The 18,612-nt window shown below is 44.3% G+C and overlaps 1 protein-coding gene across 1 annotated transcript in view; it reads right to left on the bottom strand.

The window, feature by feature from the left end:
• Nucleotides 1-18,612, bottom strand: part of EI24 (EI24 autophagy associated transmembrane protein) — a 314,169-nt gene that overhangs the window by 278,921 nt on the left and 16,636 nt on the right. Inside the window, exon 2 of the mRNA XM_086957152.1 lies at nt 4,516-4,659. Coding sequence (XP_086813278.1) covers nt 4,516-4,557 — 42 coding nt within the window. The 5' untranslated portion in view covers nt 4,558-4,659. The remainder of the gene's footprint in view (nt 1-4,515; nt 4,660-18,612) is intronic.

Here is an 18,612-nt window from a genome sequence, read left to right on the forward strand (position 1 = left end):
TGGTGTTGACTGCGTCAGTCCATTGGTGTAGGAGAGTAGGATCTGCTTCCTATGGTTACCCCCAATTTTTGCTGTGTTTCACTGGTTTTTCGACTTTAGTCTGGCTGTGGCCCTGCTAATCAGGACCACAGCCTAGCTGTTCTCTCTCTAAATTGATCCCATGTACTTTAGGTACATACCAGATTGGTTACTGAGCTACCCTTGTGAGTCCCTGTACATGATACCTTAGGTACCCAGGGCATAGGTACCCCAGAGGCCTACCAGGGGCTGAATCATGTATTATGCCACACCTGGGAAGCCTTCCAAAATGGCACCATAGGTCTGCACTTGCAGCCTGGTTAAGGTGGAGAGAATATATATATATGAATTTATATATCTCTCCTACTGGCGGTCGCCAGTAGGTAGTTATAGTTAGGACCTAGCTACCATAGGAATTCGGTAACATTCGATTGGGAATAACTTTGGCGCCGGTTGAGAAATGTGTGTGTAATTTTCCACAAATTTGGCCAGCTCCACTCCGCTCCTTTCCTGAAAGTTTCGGGGGGATTCGTCAAGCGGGGGCCGGGAAAAAAGGGGGTCCCAAAACGTGTTTTCCCCATGTTAATTTCCATAAGACGATTAGACACAGCTACAGCCCGAACGGCTGAACCAAATTACACCAAACTTGGCAAAATGGTAGGGACTGCTATGCAGAAGTGCCTTTTCTATATTTGGTGAAAATCCCTCCAGTAGTTCTTGAGAAAATCAAAAGAGAAAAAATATTTATATCTATAGCAGCTTACTGTAAGCTTACCTTTCCGAGCACGAGCTGAATGCTAATTGGCTGTCAACTGTCTGTCAACACTCCAAACCAGAAAGTGTTGGCAGCCATCTTGTGCCTCGGTAGACTGAGGCACAGGAAAGCAGATAAACAAACGTGTAGAACTCAAAAAGGGGGCAGGGTAGAAGCACCCTGACCCCCCGGGCCTAAAACTTATTTTTTTTTAATCTAAACTTATTATCTAATGCTTTTCCCACAGTGGTTTGGAAGGGGATCTATAAGCTAAACTGAAAGCATATTTTCTGTAAATTCACATTATCTTTCTCAGTCAAGTGAGAATGAAGTCTGACATTCCCAGTAAAACATGAACATCCAACAAGGACAGAGACTGTCAGTTGATTCCTTTGTGTTCTACTGCAGCCTCCTAGAGTGTTCTAAAGAACAACTAGAGCGCTAACAGTCCTACTTATTACAAAGGCATGGCACACCTGAAGCGATCTTGATTGGAATAAAGCGGTAACTCTTAAAACATTTAATTTAAAATGGAACAAAATGAGGGGGTTCATTTTGCCATAGAAAGTATGATTAGTGCTGCAGAAAGAAAAATTAGGGCACATTTTGAGTGACTTCTCAAATCCTCTTCTATTGCATAAAAAATTCTGACATGCAGTCTTCCAAGATGGCCACCAGAAACAAAAGAGCCCAAATGTAGCCCAAATATCACCCAGATGTAGCCCAAGTATAGCCCAATGACAAAATGTCCCAGAGTGTTCTAAAGAACAACTAGAGTGCTAACAGTCTTACTTATGACAAAAGTATGGCACACCAGAAGCCATCTTGGTTGGAATGAAGTGGCAAGTCTGAAAACATTTAATTTAAAAAGGAACAAAATGAGGGGGTTCATTTTGCCATAGAAAGTATGATTAGTGCTGCAGAAATAAAAATTAGGGCACATTTTGAGTGACTTCTCAAATCCTCTTCTATTTCATAAATACATTCTGACATGCAGTCTCCCAAGATGGCCACCAGAGACAAAAGAGCCCAAATGTAGCCCAAATATCACTAAGATGTAGCCCAAGTATATCCCAAAGACAGAATTTCCCATAGTGTTCTAAAGAACAACTAGAGTGCTAACAGTCTTACTTATGACAAAAGTATGGCACACCAGAAGCCATCTTGATTGGAATGAAGTGGTAAGTCTGAAAACATTTAATTTAAAAAGGAACAAAATGAGGGGGTTCATTTTGCCATAGAAAGTATGATTAGTGCTTCAGAAAGAAAATTAGGGCACATTTTGAGTGACTTCTCAAATCCTCTTCTATTTCATTACAAACATTCAGACATTCAGACTGAAACATGCACTTTGAATTCCATCAGCAGACTTCCCTGGTGAGCAGTAGCTTTACTACAGTGATCTAATGAGCAACTAGAGTGCTAAAATTCAGAATTTATGGCAAATGTGTGACACATCTGAATGCCTTCTTGATGGAACCAAAGTAAGCACGCATTGAAAATGCATTAGATCTCGCCCTCGTTTAAGTTAAAGCCATTCTGTTTGTAATGAGGTGGCTTTTTAGCTTTGCTTTTATTAGTGTTTTTCAAACTTTCATGTAAATGACATGCATATGTATGCATATATGTATATGCATGCATGCATTTATATTTGTATTTATATAGATATGCAGATTATATATGTTTATATATGTATGTATATATATATACACACATACATATATATAAATGCATATGCATATATATGCATATATATATGTGTACATGTGTGCGTGTAGAGAGAGGTAGAAAGGTAGAAGTAGAGAGGTAGAGACTAGTAGAGAGAGGTAGAGAGGTAGAGAGCAGAGAGTGAGTAGTAGAGAGCAGTAGAGAGAGTAGCAGAGAGTGAGTAGTAGAGAGTAGTAGAGTGAGTAGTAGAGAGTGAGTAGTAGAGAGTGAGTAGTAGAGAGTAAGTAGTAGTAATGTTTCTCAAGAAAAGTCATTTTCAATCGTTCAGAATATCGGCGTTTGGGCAGATATGACCCACGGACACGGTTTAGGACTTTTCTTGAGAAACATTTGGATTTGGATTATCATGTCCTATACTTTCGAATTTTTGAAAGACTGACTTTGAGGATGCTATAAATTACTCAAGTTCAGGGATGCTGCTGGGAACGCCCCCAGCAACACCCATTGCACACCCCGTTAACGCAGGACACTGCGTTAAAGGGACTGATAATTATCAGACAGGATTACGCCACAAAAAGTGGCTTAGTCCTGCCTGATAAATATCACTCAGTCTTCTGCGCCACCGGAATGTCACAAAAAGTGCATCATTCATGACATGGTCAGTGACATCACTGATGACATCTCAAATGACATCACTGATGACATCATCCATGTGACAATCAAATACACCTCATCACACACTAGTATAATCTTTCATCACTCACTATAAAATAGAAAGTGCCATATTTGAAACCATTGACATACCAATAGAAATTTCTAAACACCCAATGTTATTCATAGAACTGTACGCACATCTAATCACTTACCTATAGATTCAGTTTTATATGCAGTGAATAATCAACAGAACACTATCAAATATACTTATAAACCTATTTCAACATTACACACCAGCACACATTGTATTCACTTATAAAGACATCCTTCTGACGTATGCAAACAATTGATTATACTTACATTTACTCACCTACACACTTATACAAACACCACTTCATCTATTTATATAGATAGTAACTCACACTTAGTGTGTTATAAAATCACTATTTCAAGTATACAGTTATCCATATAGTGACTCATACAATCACTAAGTGTTAGGCACACTTAATTAGATATAACTGTCACGTACACTGCCCTTTTTTTTCAAGTTTAATGGAGATGTACCATTGAGAGAAAGATTTCATCACCACCACACCCATAAAGATATACACTCACTGAAACAACTGTTATAACCTGTAGTCTTAACCTCATATACCTACTGAATGAACTATTCACACATTTTTTGGCAATCACACACCCCCCACCAAACCACATAGACATTCATTTACCCATATAAATACTCAGTAAAGAAACCAAAAACAAATATAGTCTTTAACATAGCAATTATGACAAAGGAATAAAGACTTTCACACAGTTTAGTAACTACACATTATATATAGTGAGACTCTACAAATTAGTCAAGGAAACAATCAATGACACTTACTAAATCCGCCATCCACACATTCATATTTACATATCCACTCATTCTTCAATGCAAAGTAGTGTATTTATAATACATATTTAAATATCAAAGCAAACCACATTCACTGGATGATGTCATCAGTGATGTCACTGACCATGTCAAGAATGATGTAATATGTGACATCATCAGCAGTGGATTGCGGGCGCGCGAGTTATAGTGAGTACAACTAACTATAACGGGGAAGTTCAATGGTTTTGTATGAGTAAAATGTCCAGCTAACTATAATATATATATTTATATACGCGGACGTGCGCGGAGCTTCGCTTGTGCGAGCTGCATGCTGATTGGCTGCCAATGTCTGTCAAAATCCTTTGGCAGTGCTTTCATATGCTAATTAACTATCCTAATTAACTCTGCCCAAGGAACACAATCTCTGAACTCTAATGTCTATAACAGCAATTTTATTTAGACAGAGCTGTGAGAGCATACCACATCATTATGAGGGCTGGCATGTGAGGCATGTGAGGCATATGCAGCACACAGAATATTACAAACTTACCCTGCCTAGGTCTTGAAGAAAGGTTCTGACACTGTCTGCCATGGCAGCTTCAGCTTTGTTACTGGCACCAAATTCATCAACTGCAGGAAGAAGGCAGGACCAAAAGCCAAAAGTATTTCATTGTGGACAAAACTATAGCAGAACCTGGCAGGTAAAAACAAAAATGGATCTTAAGGTAAACTGTTTTCTTGGAAATAAAAGCTTTGATAATGAATGAATAAGCACATAACACGTTCATAATTATGGCACTGACAGTCACATTGTTCAATGCATCAAACTCAAAATAAATAATCAGACAGTAAAGGCCAGTGAAGAAAGGACCATTCTTTTAAAATGAGCACTCATTCCTCTGGTGGGATGTGGAGGTAGTGAAGGACTGGGTTCTTTTGGACCCAGCGGTGCCAGGGCACAACACCTGAAACCTTCGTGGGTAACCTGCTCCGGCGTACAAGTCACAGAGACACGGGACACTTCCTCTGACGTCAAAGATTCAAGGTTTATTTGCTGCAGGGAACACAGAGATCACGACAAGTACACAGCGTGCAACTTGGGGAGACTGCTTCAAATTGGTTCTGTGGATCGCTCCTTTTATACAGTTTTTACCCATAGGGTAACATTGAACACAAAAGTTTATAACCCAGTTCCCACAATTAGCCCCCAGAGGGGTCGCTTTGGTCACTTTAAAACACGTGAGGTCCGGAACATGAGTGCGGAAACATTTGGCGGTTCCCAACTGTAAAAACCATCTTCCCACCATTTAGCAAATTCCAATCGGCAGTAAAGTAGATCGAAATAGGAATGAAGACAGGTGTAGAGGAAGACGGAGACAGTGGGGAGATTGGAAAGGGTGTAAAAAAAGGGAGGTAACGGGAAACACGAGATACAGGCATCAAAGAGACGTGCCTAATGAGATGCACGGCTGAGACAATAAGTCCGTGCGGCAAGATGAGCCTCGAGCGGCGCCATTTGCCTTACAGTAGCATCCCCCTCGTCATAAAGACACTTACAAAGAACATGTGTCTTCCGCAAATATCTTGGGAGTCCCAGGGTCGCGACGCGGACAGCGTCCGTTCGCTGGCTACTTGAGGGCAAGAGACAAAATGGATGCCGTATCTAAGATGGAACCCGTGGGTACAGATGAAAAACCCACGTAACAAACGAACGGTTTAAGTTTAGCACAGCGAAACTGCGCACACTTACTAAACTCGTCATTTGCGGTTCATAGATACCAGACTCGACCATATTCGTGCGAGTCGAAAGCACCACTTATAATTGTCACGGAACCTCAGACGCTCCTTTTGCCCTCATGTAGGCAAGCACTAGTCGGAATCATATTCGATATTCATCAGACCCTCGAGATGTTGCTGTAGCATAGCTCTGTCCAATCGAGTCCCCTTGGTAACAGATGGTTGTCTCATACACGTTGTAGCACAGAGGCCACATAAGGCAGGACCACACTGTACACAAAGGCAACACGTGAACAGGAACACTACCACAACTCCAATGATCATCAGAATTTTCCAACCCCAAGTCGACATCAGGCCCCAAAACCATCCAAGTAGCGTCCAATCCCCTACATCCACGTGTATGGATTCGGAGATCTTATGCAACCTCGAGATGGCTTGATAGACAGTAGGAGCATTATCTGGAATGAAAATGCAGCAGCTCGAATGGATCACCTTACATACCCCACCGCGATCTGCTAGGATGACATCTAAAACCATTCGGTTTTGTAACGTCATAAGCCTCTCCGCCTGAAGTTCTGTGGTGATATTACCAAGGGCACTGGCAGTAATATTAGCTGTCGATTCTACCACTCGAGTCAACTGTCTCAGGTTCCTACTATTAACCATAGGTCCCCAAAACGGGAGGAAACCCTTGAAAAAGTCTCCTGCCTCTTGACCGGCAGTGTCCTCTTCGCTAATTACGCCTCGCACAACTCTAGTCTTATGATAATCGGCATCTACAGTGAACGTCGGAGGCAACAGATTTGCAATAAAACATGTGCCCATGAAGTCTGCGGGCAACCATGTGTATGCACGATCATAACAGATAAAGTAGGTACCCTTGGCAGCCAGAAACACAGGGGATGAGAACATCGGCAAAATGTAATTTTCGATGCAACCACTTGCTCCAAGTCGGGCTTGCGATCTTCGGCCACGACCCATGATACAAAAATTACCAGTGTGGGGTACGACCCATATTGGAGGCGAGCTTTTGAGCTGCTTTTCACTAGTGAACACACTATATTCACCTCTACTTAGGACCTTATAGGCTCGCACCTCTTCCTCAGGGATAAGCGAATAGTCATGGATCTCACTCTCCATATCCTCTATTGCTATCGATAAAGGCTTCTGATACGAGGTGGGGCCAGAGTAGGGGGAATGTGGTTCTCGAATGGGGTGGAAACCCAGTGCGCTTCGAAACATCGTTTGAAATGCTCGAGCTGACCCTTGGGAACTATACGGTAACACCAGATATGGAATTCCCTTATCTGTAGTGTGTGGCATCAACCCACACACCCAACAATTAGTAGTGTTAACCACTAACTGATGCTGGTGAAGGAGCTGAATAAAGGAATTGTTGCGGAATTCTACACGTCTAGCCTGCTCGTGTTCCGGTAACATGTGAAAAGAATGGGGAGAAGCAGTAGTGGTAAGATTAGGGTAAGGAATAGGAGTAGGTGTAGCTGGTAAGAAGTAGGACATAGTGTAATACACCCCACCCGCCAATAATGCAGAAGCAGTCAAAAACAACATAAACAACTGAAATATGAAGCATTTAGTACGACTGAGTTGCTGCAGCTTGAGTCTGTGCGCCTTAGCTCCCTCCAAATCATTCAGCTTCGAGAATGCCATTCCCTACGACCGTCCGCAACGTTTCTTGACGCACTCCGTTCTGTGCAGCAATAGTCAATCCCCAGGAGTTCCCAGGAACCGACGGCCTTTAACCTAGCGTCAAGACCTACTATCCAGAAGGAAGTACGCGCGCGGCCCTACGGCCTTCAATACACAATACGTATATTCAAGCACAAAGTCTCTCTGCTGTAAAAATGAAAAAGGTACAAGGAGGAAGCTCAATATATGTACAAAAATTACAGTGATATGAACGTTCAAAATTGATCTCGGGAAAACGGGGATGATGCAGTTGGCAGTTTCAACAAAGCGAAAATTTTATTTGTCCTTAGTGTGAGATCGCAAAGAATATCGATGTTTCCCGGGACGTGTCGGCTCGTCGAACAAAGGATCCGTTGAAGAGACAGCGTCCTGCTGATCAGTTGATTGATCTGGTCTCGAGTCTTTTGCTGACAAATGTTCAACAGTGGCTGTCTGCTGCGCTGAGGATTCTCCAACAAGCTGTGCGTCGCTGAAAGGCACAAACGCTGGCAATGTTTCTGTTTCTGTTGATGCAATGCCTTTCCTTACCCACGGGTCTGCCGGCAAAGGAATAGGGACTCGCTTACAATGGGTAGCATGTACCCAATTTTTCCGCCCCTCAAGACGAACGGCAGTCCTCGTGGCCAGGAGCACCTGGTAAGGTCCGGTAAACCGGGGGTCCAGATTGTTCTTTCGTGAAAAGTTGCGTGTAACCACCCAGTCTCCGGGCTGGAGCTGGTGGCCTGGACCCTCCGTCTGCGTCGGCAATGCGTCGTAAACCTGTTGGTGAATTAACCTCAGTTTAGCAGTCAAGTCATGTAAATAGTCAATCAGCATTGGATACTCAAGATCAGAAAATATTCCTGGCCTAGGAACCCCCCACACATTCGCAGGACGGCCGAACACTATTTCATAGGGACTAAGCCCTATTCGGGAGTGTACAGTCGCCCTTGTTGACAGTAATGCTAAGGGTAAAGCGTCAGGCCACGAAAGACCAGTCGTAGCCTGAATCTTCGCTAGTTTTAGTTTAAGGGTGCCATTGTACCCTTCAACCAATCCAGCTGACTGGGGATGATTGGCGCTGTGGAACTTTTGATTTATTCCAAGGCCCTTACACACACTCTTCATCACACTTCCAACAAACTCACTTCCGTTATCTGACCACACGACTCTAGGCATTCCATACCGAGGAAAATATTCCTTCAGTAGTATTTTCGCAGTAGACAAAGCAGTATTGTCTTTGAGGGGATAGGCCTCGATCCATCGGGAGAATGCGCAAACCACAACTAAAACGTATTTCAGGTTATTGCATCGCTCCATATGGATGAAGTCCAATTGAATCACCTCAAAGGGATACGAAGGAGGAGCAAAACTGCCAGGGGGAGTTGGGGTTCCTTTGCCAGGATTGTACATTATGCACACCATACAATTCTTCACCAGACGTTCAGCACATTTCGTAATTCCATCATTCTTCCACACAGGCGACAACAACTTACAAATACCTTTCGCGCTAATATGTGCCAACCCATGTGCCATTGTCACAACGGCCAGTACATACGCGTCAGGCAACATCCATCTTTTCTGATCCGACAAATCAATCCAACAACCATTTGCATCCAACTTTCCCGTACTTTCTTTCCACCTCGTCTTTTCAGTGTCGGTGGCCTCATTCTGAATTGCTTTCACGCTCTCAACAGTATCTTCACACATACTTGATTCTGTAGGCCACCTGACCGAACTCGTCACATACATTCGAGTGCTAAGGTTCCGGGCAGTCTCCTTAGCAATCTCATCTGCAAACGCATTACCACGACCAACATCATCCGTCACTTTACGATGCGCACTACACTTAACAATCGCAACTTGCGTAGGCAAAGTCAATGCATCCAAAAGATCGTTCACAAGCTGGCCATGCTGTATCTTCGTACCGTGCGACGTCAAGAAACCACGCTCTCGCCACAATCGTCCAAAGCTATGCGCTACACCGAACGCATATTGACTATCAGTGTACACATTCACACGTTTCCCTTTCGCTAACACGCATGCTCTAGTAAGAGCAATCAGCTCCGCAGCTTGGGCAGAATTCTGATTCAATCTTGCAGTTTCAACAACAGTGTTCAGTGTTACAACAGCATAAGCGGTAGTCACATCGCCATTCGGCAACTTAAAACATGACCCATCCACATACAGAGTGCCATCCGGATCGTCCAATGGGGTGTTTTTAAGGTCCACTCGACCTTTCGTTTCCTCTTCTGTCCGCAAGTAACAGTCATGTTCTGCTACTTCATCTGACTCTGAGCTAATTGGTAACAAAGTTGCCGGATTTAGGACATTACAACGTTTTATCTGAATATGGCTTGCCAAGAGCGTCAATTCGTACCCAGACAACCTCGCACTCGTCAAGTGCTGAGTTTTCGTACGATTCAACAAAGTATCGACTGCATGTGGAACCATCACCGTAAGCATATTATCCATGACCAATCCTGCTGATTGTCGGATGGAGACCGCAGCTGCCGCAGTTGCTCTCAAACAACTCGGCAATGCTCTAGCTACTGGGTCCAAGGTCGAGGAAAAATATGCACATGGACGTTGCTTACCACCGAAAGGTTGCGTTAAGACACTCAAAGCACAACCTTCCCTCTCGTGAACATATAGTGTAAACGGCTTACTGTAGTCAGGGGTACCTAGCACAGGAGCCGAACACAATGAATCACGTAATTCAGAAAAACTTTTCTGACATTCTTCCGTCCATGGTAAAGGAGTTGGAACATCCTTGCACGTAAGAGCCACCAATGGTTTCGCTAGCAATGAAAAATTAGGAATCCACTGCCTGCAGTACGACGTGATACCTAGAAAGGCACGCACATCTCTTTGGGTTTGTGGCACAGCCATTCGCGCAATCGCTGCAATTCTCTCTGGGGTCAATCTCCTTCCCTCCTTTGACAATAAGTGACCTAGATAGGTTACTTCTTGACAACAATATTGGAGTTTAGAAGGTGACACCTTGTGATTTAACTCACAGAGATGTTGCAGCAACGACACCGTAGCAAGCTTGCAAATGTCCTTAGTATCAGCAGCCACCAATAAGTCATCGACGTATTGGATTAAGGCCGCACCAACCGGCAACCGAAACGCATCCAGTTGACCCTTCAAGGCTTGGCTGTAAATAGATGGACTTTCACAGTAGCCCTGAGGAGCGCGTTTGAACCGGAAGCTACGCCCACCGAGAGAGAAACCGAAAAGGTCCCTGCTCTCTTCGGCAATCGGGATGCTGAAAAACGCATTTTTCAAATCAATCACCGAAAACCATGATGCAGTAGCTGGAATCAGAGTCAGTAGCGCCGTGATGTCGGGCACAACAGGAAATTGAGGAACCACAATTTTATTTACCTCCCGTAAATCGATAACAAAACGATAAACAGGCGGTTTAGTAGGATCAGTACGTTTAAGAATGGGCAGTACAGGGCTATTGCACACGTTTCCCCGCGTCTCTTCAATAACATCTTTCTCGATCAGGTCATAAATGATCGCTAACAGTGCTCGTTCACCATCAAGGGAGATACGATATTGGGGAATACGTGGCAATCGCACATTCGATTTCAACTGAACAACATAGGGAGAGATATCAAGTAGGCCCACATCATTTGGACCCGTCGCCCACAAAGACGCAGGAAGAGAACTCCATTCCGGTGGAAGCTTGTCGAGAGACAAGTACATAGGAGAGACAACCCTCTCTCCTAACGTAAGCTTTACACCCGCAGGAGAACAATACAATGTTGCATACAAACGTTTAAGCAAATCCAGACCCAATAGATTTTCACCACAACCCGTGGTTAAAATCAACGGAGCTTGGAGCTCACGTGGCCCAATTTGAAGGGGCAAAGGGCGAGAAACTGGATTGCTAACGGGGGCGCCAGAGAATCCAACGGAAACATTTGTTAAGCCAGACAAAGGTGCGCCAGGGAGTTTCGAATGCATGATAGAACTTTTCGCTGCACCAGTGTCCAACAGAAAAGGCTCAACGACGCCCGATGTAGCAACTGCGACGTAAGGCCCTCTCTGATCAACCGGAACTGATACCACTCCCTCTCCTTGTCTATGGCTGTCCTAGTAATTACTGTCGTCAGTTCCCTGATCGACGTAATAATCGTCTACAGTGTACTGCGCCGATCGCCCTTGCGACGATCCACGTTGATCGAAACAATTATTAAAATTAGATGAGTTGTCTGAGCGATCATTTTGAGCACCACGACCTCTACCACGTGATGCCTGCTGTGAACCACCACGACCTCCTTTAGACGAATTACCGCTGTTACGTTCATTTAGAGCAGGACAATTGAATTTGATGTGTCCCTCTTGTCTACAATAGGCACATTGATTGTACCCTAACGAGGACCTTTGGAAGGAGGAATCATTACGCGACTGTGATCTATTCGATTGCGACTGCGACCTATTCTGTTGAGGCGCATTCTGATTGGAACGCGGCGGATACGCTTGTTGCAGCAACACTTTAGTTTTCAGCTCTTTTGTCTTTTTGTCAGCACGGTCATTCTCTTCTTTCTCCCTATTTTCGTAATATTGTGCCGTAGCCAATATCTGAGCCGAGGTAGAAACGGCCCATGCACTCTCTGAATTCTTCAATTTATTGCTCAAATCGGGCAACAAATTCGACACAAATTTATCCACAAACAACCTCTGTCCACCCTCAGTACCCATATCCTGTCCACTATGGTCAATGAATGCTTCCTCAAACCTCGTAAAGAAGTCGGAAACACTCTCATCTTTCTTTTGTTTGCAAGCGGACAGTTTGTCCCAATTTACTCTCATAGCTGGCATAAGCGTTTTCATTAACGTAATAATTCTTTGAGGGAGAGCAGTAATCAATTGATCGGGTTTAGTAGCAGCCACTTGTCCAGCATCTGCCGCTGTAATGGCAGCCCAATCACCACCTAATTCATTTGCGTGATCTTGGTGACGAATCTTAGCCCATACCGGCTGCGGTACGACGTTGCCAAACAACATGTCGATATCGGCAAGATTCATCACTGTAGCATCTACGAGCTGCGATAATTCTTTATAATACCCTGTAGGATTTTTACGAGGATCGGGCAAAGATTGTTTCACCTGAAGCACTTCCGATCGTTTCCATGGGAGGTGTATCCACACTCGCTCAAAGTGCGCCAATACCGGAGGATTAGCATTAGCATCAGCTGGTATCCAAACCGGCGGAACTTCACGCATAGGATATTGGCCAGACTCGTCTTGTTTTTCAATATCCTCAACAAACAGTGCATGGGGAATAGGAGCGGGACGAAGAGATAGCAACCGCTCAATAGCACGTCGGACATTAGTATCCACTATCAGCCCAGTTGCGAACTGAAGCCGAAGGTCAGACAGGGCGGTCAGCACCTCGTCAGGCGCATCGGCCGCTATCTGATCATGTAGGAACTTGCACATCTCATCAAACACATACCTTTGGGTCGGTATGTTGAATTGATTAAACGTTTCGAGAACAACACGGGGTGGATTTCTAAGGGGGTTCACCATCCAACCCATCGCCATATTATATAGTGCAACACGTTCTCTGTTTCCAGGAAGCTGGCTACGTCTCTGAGGACCATCAGAGCTAGGAGACCCATGAACAGGTCCGAGCGACTGAAAGAAACTAGCTGCAATAGGAGAATTACGACTACGAGTAGAGGGAGAAAGATAAGACACAGGACTAACAAGAGAAGGAGTAGAAACAGTAGCAGCAACAGGGGTTAACAAAACAGGAGCAGTAGGAATAGAAACAGACAAAGGAGCAGGAACAGTCGGAAGAACGGGTGCAGGTTGAGGAACAGGCGGAGGAACAATAGGTGGAAGAACAGGTACGGCAGGGACCACAGGAGCTGCGGTACCCTGAACATACGGCGGTGGCGACTTCATTAGGTAGGACATTAAAGGATCCTCAACTGCCTCTTCCTTCTTATCCGACTCCGTAGGTAAAGCAGGATAACATTTATCTATGGTCATACGCTGTAGTCTCTCAAACACTTCCTTATCCTTATCCTCCTTATCACGCTGGAACTGCTCAGCTTTCTTCACTATGGTAGCAACATTATCTCGCTGACTACGTTTATTTTGTCTGATTTCTTTCTGTCGGGCTTCTTTACGCCACAACCGAAAGGCATCAAACATGGCCGGCCTTGATTTACGTTCGAACAACTTTATTTCTAGATTATCTAAGATCGACGCTTCGAAGCTACCGTGAGGTGGCCAACGAAGGTCGCCGTCTTTCTTTGTATATTTAATCCAATAATCATTAAAGGTAATCGGGCCTAGCCCATGTTTGCTATATAAGTCATAAGTAGGAGTTCCAACCGGAGGTATCGGACACGAGTCCTCCAGCAGGGAATCCGCACCACAAGGTCTGAAACAACTAAACAAAGTACTACGACCAGGCATCTTGCACACTAGCCGAGTTTCACAAACTTCAAGGGTTACGGGATTTACCAGGTCCCAGCAAAGAACAAAACCCTCGGTTTTTGGCGGCTGCAGTCGTCAAATAATACAACAACAAAGTACGCTAGCAAAGTGTCACCGACAAAAACACTCACACAGCGTGAACAACAAAAACACTCGCTAGAGTGTCAACAACCAAGAACCATGGGAGCGACCCACAAATACTTAACTCAAAAATCGATGGCGTCACCAGGAAGGCCCGTCAATCGTCTCGCTATACCAAGGTCTACGCCAGGCGCCAAAACAGGTCTACAGTCAGGGCAGCAGTCCGTCGCAGCCGTCCGGAGGCGGGAATCTTCGCGGGAAAAGTCTTCGGGCCACTTATTTCGACAACAGAATCGATGAAGCGGAGTGCACCTTCCCTCGGAGATTTCACACGAAGTTCCTCACGATCGTCGGGCTTGGACCGGTACCACTGATGCAGCCCCACGTTGGGCGCCAACTGAAGGACTGGGTTCTTTTGGACCCAGCGGTGCCAGGGCACAACACCTGAAACCTTCGTGGGTAACCTGCTCCGGCGTACAAGTCACAGAGACACGGGACACTTCCTCTGACGTCAAAGATTCAAGGTTTATTTGCTGCAGGGAACACAGAGATCACGACAAGTACACAGCGTGCAACTTGGGGAGACTGCTTCAAATTGGTTCTGTGGATCGCTCCTTTTATACAGTTTTTACCCATAGGGTAACATTGAACACAAAAGTTTATAACCCAGTTCCCACAATTAGCCCCCAGAGGGGTCGCTTTGGTCACTTTAAAACACGTGAGGTCCGGAACATGAGTGCGGAAACATTTGGCGGTTCCCAACTGTAAAAACCATCTTCCCACCATTTAGCAAATTCCAATCGGCAGTAAAGTAGATCGAAATAGGAATGAAGACAGGTGTAGAGGAAGACGGAGACAGTGGGGAGATTGGAAAGGGTGTAAAAAAAGGGAGGTAACGGGAAACACGAGATACAGGCATCAAAGAGACGTGCCTAATGAGATGCACGGCTGAGACAATAAGTCCGTGCGGCAAGATGAGCCTCGAGCGGCGCCATTTGCCTTACAGTAGCATCCCCCTCGTCATAAAGACACTTACAAAGAACATGTGTCTTCCGCAAATATCTTGGGAGTCCCAGGGTCGCGACGCGGACAGCGTCCGTTCGCTGGCTACTTGAGGGCAAGAGACAAAATGGATGCCGTATCTAAGATGGAACCCGTGGGTACAGATGAAAAACCCACGTAACAAACGAACGGTTTAAGTTTAGCACAGCGAAACTGCGCACACTTACTAAACTCGTCATTTGCGGTTCATAGATACCAGACTCGACCATATTCGTGCGAGTCGAAAGCACCACTTATAATTGTCACGGAACCTCAGTAGTGGGAAGAAAGGGAGAGACAGAAAGAAAGAAGGAGAGAGACAGAGCTAGAGAGAGAGAGCGAGACAGACAGTAAGACGAGGAGGAGAAAAATGCGTTTTCCAACATTTAACAATTCGGTTTAACCGCATCGCTGCTGCGGTGATTTTTGCGCTGTGCGGCTGTTTTCGATTAACCGCGATACAATGCGAGCTCAGCTCGTCATCCGCACACGTCACCCGTGGCTGATGACGAGCTGAGCTCGTCATCAGCATCGAAGGGGTTAAAGAAAAAAAAATGACAGAACTTGCCAGCTCCATTTAACAGTGCCGGTGTGCATTCCAACATGCTGACAGATAAGTTACATCAAATGCAGAGCTCAAAGCTTGTTGTTTCTACTTTCAGAATTAACATACTTATTTCACTACACTAACTTGCTCGACACTCACGCAAGATACCACATGTAAGTGCACAACAAGGCATTCTACTTCACAGTGTACAAAGTAGAGGTAACAAGTATTTAAATTTTCATTCTGCAACTAAAAAAAATGTTGTCATAAAAGTTCCAACAATCTCATTATGAACGGCAAAAAGAATTCCCATTTATTTTCTCAATTTCCACAAAACAAACAAAGCACCAACAAATGTTGGATGAAAAAGTCCTCTGCATGGTAAGAAAGTGTACTCCTACCTTGAGTGCCCAACTGTACTGTTGTCTGGAACCCTAATGCTGATTTTTCATCAAATGTGAACATGGATCATGCGTGTGTGTCACGACATAGGCCGGTCTTACGGATTGCAGTCTTTTTGGAGCAGGAGGGGTAAAACTCTACCTCCATAATGGTGAAAAGCTACCACCTTCATCAGGGGTTAAGCAGCACGAGCGCAATGAGACAGCATACAGTGTTCGAGCAGCAGTAGTAAATAGGATCTCTATACTGGATTGAGGACAACCGGCTCATTCACCTTTTTAAAGGTTCCACTGCAATGTGCTTAACTCACCCTTGGTCTACCCTAGTTAGACACAGAATTCTGCATAGCGCCCGAGCTGTGATTCTATGTAAGTTGTATGCGTACCTGGAAGAGTACAGTACAAGGATGAAACAGTACTGTGCAGTATGTGTGGTTAGTAAATGTGGTGGGAGTATTTATGCCTGGGAGGAATACAGTACATGAGAGATGTAGTGCTGTGCAATGCGTAGGCAGGGAGAGCATGTATTGGGTGTGTGTGCTAGCGTGAAGTACAATACATGAAGGGTGAAGTGTTGTGCAGCGTGCACATAGGGAGTGTGTGCGCTTGTAAAGAACACACTGGTTACATATAGAAAAAAGTCAGTGCTGTACAGAGCACACAACAAACTGAGTGTGTGTGTACTGGATGTATCGGTATATGTAAGAGTACAATGCAGATATAGTAGAGTAGAACTTAAAGTGTGTTATGAATAAACACTGAGTGAGTGTGCCTGCAAAGGTACATTGTATGGAGGACCCTTGCAGGACTCGAAAAACCATAAAAGTTTTACTAGACTTGCAGGTGTAGTAACTTGAATAATTTACTCAATCTAATTGTAATGTACTTGGACTGTAAACTAGTCTCACATTGTGTGATCCTAGGCAAATATTTTATTTATGGAGCCGCCTTTTTCTTCAGATATAAGAGCACCTTCAAATATGAGTTTAGCATTTCTGCTGTACAAAACCCCCATTTTTTATTAATAGACTAAACATTTGCTCCATGTATAATAAGAATCAAGCCCATATATAAGTTACACACGACCTCTGACTTGCCTCTTAATTCACTAATAGCAATGTCATCAGGGCAGGGGCAGGAATATTTCTGAGTTCATGTTTAACCCTTTCCATGCGTTTGCAGATCGGGTGCCGTCGGACGCTACAGTGCTCATGTGCATCAGACGGCTCCCGGCTGGCCGCACACGTGGCAAAGGAGATACCTCTGGTGCAGGCTCCAGAGGGATTTCCTTTCAATCAGCCTCAGGAGCAGGGGAAAATCTTCCCCAGCTCCCAACATTGTTCCGATTGTTTCACTGAAATGACAATCAGCGCGCACGTCGCACTGACGTCATTTCAGTGAAAGCGAAAAGAGCTGATCAGCGTGTTACAGTTGTTCTGCCTATATGCTTGTGGGGCTATCTCAGACCCTCAAGCACGCAGGCTTGACGGTCTGAATTGGTTAGAATTCACGTTATATGACGACAAAGATATTGCCAAAATAATTTCAACCATAAAACTAAACAACCATTTCAATAATCCTCTACCAGCAAAACGCTGGCCTACAATTAATCATCTACTCATCCCCTTTTGGACAAAGATCATTAATGCTTCGCTTTTGCAAGGATCGTTACCCGACAGCCTAAAAACAGGGCACATCTTTATAATCATAAAAAAAACTGCAGAGAACACCTAAGACCCCGACAACTTTCGTCCAGTCACAAACATTCCCATGCTTGCCTAAGTCATGGAAAAATGTGTTCAACAACAATCAAGCCAGCACATTTAGCAATTCTAACTACTGAATAACTATCAATCAGGGTTCAGACCAAATCACAGTACTGAAACAGCAAATTATTCACAAAGTAGATGACGCTCTACTTGCCCTAGACTGCAACGAAACCGGTCTCCTAATTCTGCTCGACCTTTTAACTGCATTTGACACAGTAAACCATGCAAAAAGACTAGAATTGGAGGAAAGGATGGGTTTAGTGGGCACAGTCCTAGAGCGGTTTAATTCCTTCTTAGAAAACAGATCACAAAGATGCTAGTGAGCCAAAACCTATCCGCATCATCTCCAAATCTTATTGGTGTACCACAGGGATCAACACTATCCCTGGCTCTAATCAATCTATATGTAGAAACGCTAACAGAAATCTTACAGCAGGCAAACATCTCCTTTCACATGTATGCAGATGACACAGCTACATATCAAGATCTCCTTTGTGGAAGAGATCAACATCATGAACCAGGCCTTAAAGAGGACCGTTCATTGGCTAACCAATAATCATCCCAAGCTTAACCTGCCTAAAATAGAATTTCTTCTCATCTCTTCCCAAAAAAGCACGAAATATATAATGGAATGGACCAAGCTGATCACTGCACTAAACTGTACCCAGGATCTAGTAGACTCAACCAAGTCTCTTGGAATAGTGCTAGACAAGAGCCTGAACATGCAGACCAACATTAACACAATGGCAAAAAATGCCAGTTTCCATTTAAGCTATCTTATAAAACTGAAACCTTTCGTAGCTACTTCAGACCTCAAAAAGGCAGTCCAGGAACTAGTCATCTCGAGGATCGAATACAGATGCACAACTCTAGCAGGACTACCCAAGTTTTCTACAGCCCCACTAAAAACATGT

Source organism: Lissotriton vulgaris, chromosome 2_1 (assembly GCF_964263255.1).
Source record: "Lissotriton vulgaris chromosome 2_1, aLisVul1.2, whole genome shotgun sequence".
Classification (NCBI taxonomy): domain Eukaryota; kingdom Metazoa; phylum Chordata; class Amphibia; order Caudata; family Salamandridae; genus Lissotriton; species Lissotriton vulgaris.